Genomic DNA, 8461 nt, shown 5'->3' with positions numbered 1-8461 from the left:
TATATGTAACTATCCAAAAAAAAATCATGAATAGACGGTGTGAGGGCCGTCAAAAGTAATAAACTGAATGGAGAAATTATTCCATACGAATTAACTACGCAATTCTGCGTGCGGACTTCCAGTAATATGTCGTCACATGGTGGTTATTGTGAGGTTATTGAAGTAAAACCGCGGAGGTTATGGGGGAGTTATTGGGGGGTTATTGCTAGGGTTAATGCAGGGGATTATTGAAATGGAACCAGAGAGATTATTGGGTGGTTATTAGAATGGAACAGTGGAGATTATCGAGGGTTATTGGGGGGTTGTTGCGGGGTTGTTGCGGCGTTATTGGAGTTAATGCCCTAATAACCCCTTAATAACCCTCCCAAATAACCTTCGAGGTTTCACTTTAATTTTTTTTTAGGTGGGCCCGATATAACACGCATTGCGGGATATTACTGTAGTCCGCACGTAGAGCTGCGTACGTACTCTGTATGCAATAATTTCAGAACTAACTAACCATTTGCCAAGTTTCCCATATAAATTTTATTTCAGAAAAAAAAAAATGATATAAATATAATGTGACTACATCAAGTTAAAATGAAACGTATAATTTTTACCATTCACTATTAAAGATATCAGAGGATGATGTATAATATCATATCATATCATTTACAAAAAAAACTTTATATGATAAAGGAAAAACATAATTTTTTCATAAATTGCTAATAATGATTTAAATAATTGCATAAGCGCTTAAAAACTGTAGGTATAGATAACAGATTTATTGACTTGAGCACAACACAGCATAAATTTAATACCATAAAAAAACGAAGCAAAAATAAAAAATCTATCCATACCTGAATATCTAGAAACAGCTGCATGCAGATTTTCTCCGAGTTTGATATGTTGTTGTCGAGGGCATCCGAACTCGCTCCGGCTCTCCTTTGTGCGCCTTGACGTAATCTCAGTAGCGAAGACTCGGTTTTCCTTGCCTGTCAAAAACATTTCAGTATGCGCAGATATAATGTTTTTTTTCATAGGTATTATTAGGAACAAAATCCTGCTTGCTTACCAAATTGACAACATCTGCTGCCATTTCATAATATCGGCCTGTAATTCGTTCAGCGATACAGTAGAGCAGTTCATTCAACAGTTCCTTGGTTAAAAATACAACGCTATCACCATCAAGAAAAGCCTGCATAACCAAAAATATAATTTTTTACAGTTTCTTGGTCAAATATTCATCAATATGATCACTGAAGTCACTGGCACTCCTTGTAACTATCATGTAAATCAATGTTTATTTCTAAGTCTATATTTATGTGTCATGCCGAATTTCTTAGTGATATGAAACTATGTTGGCTGCGTGTATTAAAACTAAATATGTGATATTATTGATTATGAAATGTTTGCTCCTAAATTCTCCTCCTTCCTTCAAGCAATCTCTTCCTCTCATTTGAATAATTACTCTATTCTAGGCCTTTTTCTCTCCATCTCTAAACCTCTTCGCCAAACTTTACTCAATTTTGATGACAGCAAGATGGTTTGGGGTGATCAAGAGAAGGGTTAGGTAAACTGTAGAACTCGAAAGAAGGGTCAGAGGATGATAGCAGCTTCGAAGACTGTACAGCAAGCTGGAACAATAAAAATACAGGTCGGCTACAAAATCAGTGGCCTAATATGTCTTTGAAAGTTCAAGAGAGATCATGACCTCAATTCAATCAGGCTACAAGTGCACCACCCGAGAAAGATCTAAGGTTACAAAACTCTAATAATAAAGAACTAAAGAAAACACTCCAATAAGAAAGAACTAAAGAAAACAATCTCTATTGCATAAATCAATACCCAAATGTCCCAATACCAAAAATTATCAACATATTTATACTTCTCAAAGCAAACTAACCCTAATAATAATTTAAATAAGGTAAATAAATCCCCCTACGCGGCCTGACCAACTCATGTGGTTTAGAATAGCTTGAATCGATCCCTCCTGAACCAATTCATTTATCTGAGGTTTGCCTAGAAGCGGGAACGGAAGCGAGAACAAAAACAAGAGGGACATCCTCATCATTTTCTCCGGGTAGGAGATGATTCATTTCTTCATTGGAATCTCCTGGATCCTCATAATACTACAACATATTAGCAATTTTGATACAACCAAAATGTTATGAAGCACCGACAATGCATGCAAGTATACGGGCTGACCAAATAGTATACAAAATCGAGTCTGTGTATCGATCCCACGAGTAACGAGAGAACTCCCAAAGTTCAGAAAAGCTCTATTTTACCGGCTTTGAGACTTGCCTAAAGGTTCAAAATTTAGTGATTTAAAATTTATAATCCTCATTTTTGTAAAAAAAAAAAACCTACAACTAATTTTGAGGTTGAATAAGTGGTAGAAAACCTCCCTTAAATTTGTCATATTCAAACAAGATCTATCCGATTCTAATAAAGTTAATTATTATGAACAAAAGTTTTTTTAACCCCTCCCGATGGTCATAAAAAAATTGGGATTTTATATTACAACTAGTGTCACAATCCAACCTAGAACTTGGAATTAACCAAGGCGGGTACAGACGGTCGGACGGTGGTAATTAAGTTTTCTATATTCATCTTCTATAACTAATATATAATAAATGAAATAACCACCAAAGAAAATAAATTAAAACTTTATCATTAAATTTACCTCATTACAAGTTTTCTGCATCTTCTATAAACAATTTACCTTATATTGTTTATCTTTTAATCAATTAATTACGCTTAAAAAATTTGTTTAAAACAGCAGTGAGCTAACTAAAGTCAGTGAATACTCACACTTCTAAAATACATTAATACAAAGAAGAAAAAACAAAATGCATGTTAGTTAAGTTTTTAATAAATTAGTAGAAAATATTTGATAGTTTATGAATATAATCACTTACGATATTTCATGCTAATCAATGTGTTTTACTATTTCAATCGAAATATATATATATATACCGTATAAAACTGTATCAATTAAGTTACTTTAATATCAATATTATTTTCTATTTACGTGCACGGGTACCTTAGCGTTCCCCTAGTAGAACCATAAATGAGTGACTCCATAGTCAAATATGGACATACCAGCATATAATTATTTCATTCTCATTTGCATTGAAGTCAATATACTTCTATAAAATTAAATATCGATGATAATTTAAAAAAAAATGGTAACTACATATCATTCCTACAATATGAACAAAATTCAATAGAATCATAAATCAAGAGTTTGAAATGGTTTCAATATAGTTAGTGACAGCAAGAGTAAATGTAAATGGTTTATAAAAAAACAAAAATATTATTATAGCATAAGAATATATGTACTCATCTTAAAATCGTTTGACTTATCTTAAATCTCCAATTACGCTTAATCTTATCTCCAATAGTTAACTACCTAATAAATAAAACATTATAAGCATACCATTAACCATGTTTAATCAATCTTTAATTAATTATGTAATTTTAATTGTTCATCAGAAACTTTTATTTTAAGTATCCAGGTTACTTTAATTTGATCATCAAACATACAACTTACTCAACATCTACACTTTCTATTTTTATTCAATATACAATTAATGTCCCCTCTAATTTAAATAAATAAATGTAAAATTTATTTTTTATATATTGATTTAGTCTTTTATACTATTATTATTATTATAAATTATGTTATGACATATATAAATATTTAATAAATTATATTATTTTAATTAATATTTCAATACTTGTTATAAATGTAATCATTACATTTAATATTAAATATAATTAATCTATAAAAAATTCTTTTGCAGAAATAAAACCCTAGTATTTCTTGTTGTCGTCAATTTTTCCTCAATCCAAAAATGATATTTTTAAAGCATGAATCAAATGCACTTAAATTTATATATATAACAATTTAATTAAAATACTAAAAACTCACCCTTACCCCTTAATATATTAGCTTGAAAGGCATACTCTCGTTCGAGCTTTTATACCTTATCCAAGGCTCGGTCAAGCGTCTATAAGCACGCTCAGAGCTTTTCTTCCTCTGTTAGGGCTCTAGCCTTCCTCTTTTCTTCACACCGGAGTCGCTCCGTGATTCTCCCTTCGACCGCAAACAACAATTAACACAGGCGAGCCGCTCCTTCCTCCTATGGCTTCTATGGCAAGTTTTGTCACCCTCGTCTCTCTCGCTTGTTTAATCTTACCTCTGCCTCCATTCACACCACTTTATAGGACGAAAATAACTTCCAAGTTCTCAACTATTCGCTTCAACCCCCTCTTTTCAACCCACTCTCTTCAACACCCTCTTTTCGACTCTCTCGATTAATTTAAATGAGGTGTCGGTATCTTCCCCACAAAAATTTTATCCACGAAATTTAAAAAAAAACATATCGCAAGTCATCTTTTATTAAGCAGGTTAACATTAATTATCCATAAATTTCAAGATAAAAATTATGGGTCATTCATTAAGATGAAAAGTGATCGATGTAAAGACATGGTACAAGGCGGTTCAATAATTTGGGTGTATCTCTGTGTTTGACTGGATATAATTATTAATTTCAGCTAACTTAAATTTTTTAATTATTATTATTATTAAAATTTTCTTATAATTACCCTATTAGCTCTTTCTTCAATACTACATTAATTAATCATAAACATTGTCTCTAATACGACTTTTGTCACGACCCGACTCAGAACTTGAAATTAAACAAGGCGAGTACAGACGGTCGGACGGTGGGAAATAAGTTTTCTATATATTTTTTATAACTAATATTTAACAAATAAAAGAGCCGCTAAAAAAATTAAAATGAAAGCAGTACAATTAAATTTACCTTATTACAGTTTGTCCAGATTTTCTATCAATATTTTCTCATATGTACTTATCTTTTAATCAATTAATTACACATAAAAAGTTAGTTTAAAATAATAGTGAGCTAACCAAAATCAGTCAATACCCACACTTCTAAACTACAGTAATACAAATAACAAGAAAATAATATGCATGCTAGTTAAACTTTTAATAAATCAATAAAATATTTGATAATTTATGAATATGATCACTAATAATATTTCATGTTGATCAATATGTTTTACTACTTCAATAGCATATTTATTTCATTTTATGTATGTACAACATTCACAAATGCACTGCATCCAAAATTCTACTAGTTAAAGTATTTCATTATCAATATCATTTTCTATTTATGTGCATGAATACCTTAGCGTTCCATCGCTAATACTATAAAGGGGTGACTACATCATAGTCAAACATGCACATGCAAGTATACTATGAAAATCACTATTTAATAATTGATATTTCATTCTCATTTGCATAACAGTTAATATATATTTATATAACATTCAATACATATAATAATTTAAAAAATAAATGCAAGTACACATCATTTCTATAATATGAACACAAATTCAATATAATCATAAATCGTGAGTTTGCATTGATTTCAATATAGCTAGTGACAGTAATAGTAAATGCATTTTGTCGAGAAGCCAAAATACTACTACAGTATAAGAACATGAACACTCACCTCAAAACTGTATGAATTGCCTTAAACCACGCTTAATCTTGTCTCCAATAATTAGCAAAATAATTAAAAAAATTTAAGCATGTCATTAATTAGGTTTAATCAAACTTTTAATTAATTATGTTATTTTAATTGTTGATTGGAAACTTTTATTTTATGTATTCATATTACTTTAATTTGACTATCAAAACTACAACTTAAAATATATGATTTGTATTTTTATTCAATATTCAATTAAAGTCCCCTCTAATTTAAATAAATAAATGTAAAATTTATTTTTATATATTTCAATTAAATCTTTTATACTATTATTATTATTATAAATTATGTTATTATATATACAAATTTAATAAATTATTTTATTTTAATTAAGATTTCAATACTTAAACTTTAAATTTAATCATTGCAATTAATATTAAATATTACTAATTTATACAAAATACTTTTTTTGGAAAAAACATTCTAACATTTCTTGTTGTCGTCAACCTTTCCTCGATCTAAAAATGATATTTTTATAGCCTGAATCAAATGCAATTAAATTTTACATTTAAATAACTTAAATTTACATATATAATAATTAATTAAAATATTAAAAACTCACCCATACCCCTTAATATATCAGCTCAAAAGCCCTACTGTCGTTCAAGCATCTTATGCCTCAGCTGGGGCTCAGTCGAGCGTCTGTACGCACATATAAAGATTTTTTTCCTAAGCTAGGGCTCAAATCTTCCTCTTTCCATCACACCGGAGTCGTTCGATACTTCTTCTTTCGACCACAAACAACCAACACCGACGAGCCGCTCCTCCATCACACAACCGGAGTCGTTCGATACTTCTTCTTTCGACCACAAACAACCAACACCGACGAGCCGATCCTTCCTTCATCACACAAAACTTCCTTAGCTCACACTACGACACGAAATGGTTCACTTAGAACACAAGCAACAACCAAAACACATGAGCTGCGCCTTCCACCTTCGGCTTCTATGACAATTTTCGTCGCCCTCGTCTCTCTTGCCTGCTTGATCTTGCCTCTGCCACCCTTCATTCGCTACAGAGACGAGCTGCTCCTCCCTCCTTTGGCATTTACAACAATTTTCGTCGCCCTCGTCTCTCTTGCCTGCTTGAGCTTGCCTCCGCCTCCCTTCATTCGCGTCACTTTATAAGACAAAAGTAACTTTCCCTCTTACCGTGTGCTTCCTCTCCCTCTCTTTGACTCCCACGAGAAGTGGAAACAAGGCGTCACAGTTAGTCTCTTAATCATGCAAAAACACTAGTGTCTGCAAATTTTCCTACACGATAACACCATCTTAACAATAATATTCATATTCTCTAAGGAGTAATGTAAGTTAACATAATTGTTCCACTAGCTTACTCCCATAGTACTAGATCACAACTCGTTTTAACATCTTAAGTGGTCCGTTTAGAAGTAAATTATGTGCAAAATTTTAAAATAAAAGCATTCTACAATCAATAAATCAATCACACTACAAGGATAGTTCTAAAATGCATAGATTACTAACTCAAGTGAATGAGATATTTAGTTCCTACTCATTTGAAGTAAACAAAAAAATAATTACTGAAATCTAAAGAAAAAATTTACCCAAATGAATAATAATCAAACCCGAAATTATTCTCTTTTTGCTCCACTTTGAATCTTCTTCTTACAATGAAACTTCACTTTGATTTGCTTCCACATGCATACATGAAAGTAAAAACACTCACTAAACACACTAAAACACACACACACCCCCTAGCTCAAGTCTCTACTACATCTATTCTTCAAGTGTTGGTAGTCTCCAATAGATCTTAAGTCTGAAAGTGTGGAAGAAGTCCAAATGTAGGAGTTACCTCGTGAAAATTCCTCACCAAACCTTTCTATTCTTTGCCAATTTACGTCCCCGCCTGCGAAACAATGTGAAATGAGACTTCTGAACCGTAATCCTGCTTTTACAAGCACATGGCCGCCCAAAACTGGTGCTTGAGCGTCTATAGCTCTGTTTCTAGGAACTTAGGTGCCCATAATTAGTGCCTAGGAGCACGGGCCTCTAGTTTCGGGCGTTTGGGCCCCTAAGACTGGTGTTGGGCGCCGATTCAGCCCGTTTTGAGTTTGTTTCGTCTCTTTTGTTCCCTAAGTTGCTTAATCACATGCACTGCATGTACAACCACAAATACTATGGAAAATCATAAAAGTGACAAATAATAAAAGAAAAAAAAATAGAAATATCATGCATGTTTGATACACATCAAATGTTTAAAGTTCCAGAGAGATGTTGTAGTCTCAAGGAAGACCATTTTTTTATGCAATATTATTGATCTTCTCAACAATCTTGCATGAACCATCAACTCTAGGCTTGAACTTTCTAATGAACCTACAAAGAAACCTCACCTCTTTTAGTATAATCCACAATCATTCCTTAGAAATCATAACATTTCAAAACTTAGTCAGTTTCTAATACTTGGTATTTTATTTGGCAATTTCCTTTCTCAAATGCTCATATAAGGTCTAGGTCTAAATCTCTTTAACTCTACTCTTTGTATCAGTATTAAGCTCAATAGTCGAAATTATTGACAATAATTATGATGGTGGGAGATAATTTCTCCTACATGAAATCTCAAATGGATCATTGTTTGTCAATTGAATAGCAGACTGTTGCAAGAAAACTCGATTGAAGGACAAATTAAGTCCTAATTCCTAATAACCTAAGAAGGTTCCCCAAACTTCTATTTATCATTTTTACATGGTTGTCTACCTAGGGGTGAGCTGTTGAATTAAAGAATTTAGTACCGTATAAGATTTTTTGAAAATGACTCAAAATTTTCACAATTCTATCAAAAATGATGGTCAAGAGTATGCCATTAAGACGAACTAACTCCAAGAAATATGAATCTGAAATATGTACAAAATTCATCATCTTGTGAGAAAGTACAAAATG

The 8461-nt window shown here is 31.9% G+C and overlaps 1 protein-coding gene across 1 annotated transcript in view; it reads right to left on the bottom strand.

Annotated features, from left to right (window-relative positions):
* LOC110024835 (conserved oligomeric Golgi complex subunit 2) overlaps positions 1-8461 on the bottom strand; it is a 29681-nt gene that overhangs the window by 521 nt on the left and 20699 nt on the right. The window contains exons 10-11 of the mRNA XM_020725006.1: positions 1055-1177; positions 840-974 (exon numbers count right to left, since the gene is read on the bottom strand). Coding sequence (XP_020580665.1) covers positions 840-974; positions 1055-1177 — 258 coding nt within the window. The remainder of the gene's footprint in view (positions 1-839; positions 975-1054; positions 1178-8461) is intronic.

Source organism: Phalaenopsis equestris, unplaced genomic scaffold, assembly GCF_001263595.1.
Source record: "Phalaenopsis equestris unplaced genomic scaffold, ASM126359v1 Scaffold000276, whole genome shotgun sequence".
Taxonomy (NCBI): Eukaryota; Viridiplantae; Streptophyta; class Magnoliopsida; order Asparagales; family Orchidaceae; genus Phalaenopsis; species Phalaenopsis equestris.
This window is presented reverse-complemented; position numbering and strand designations above follow the sequence as displayed.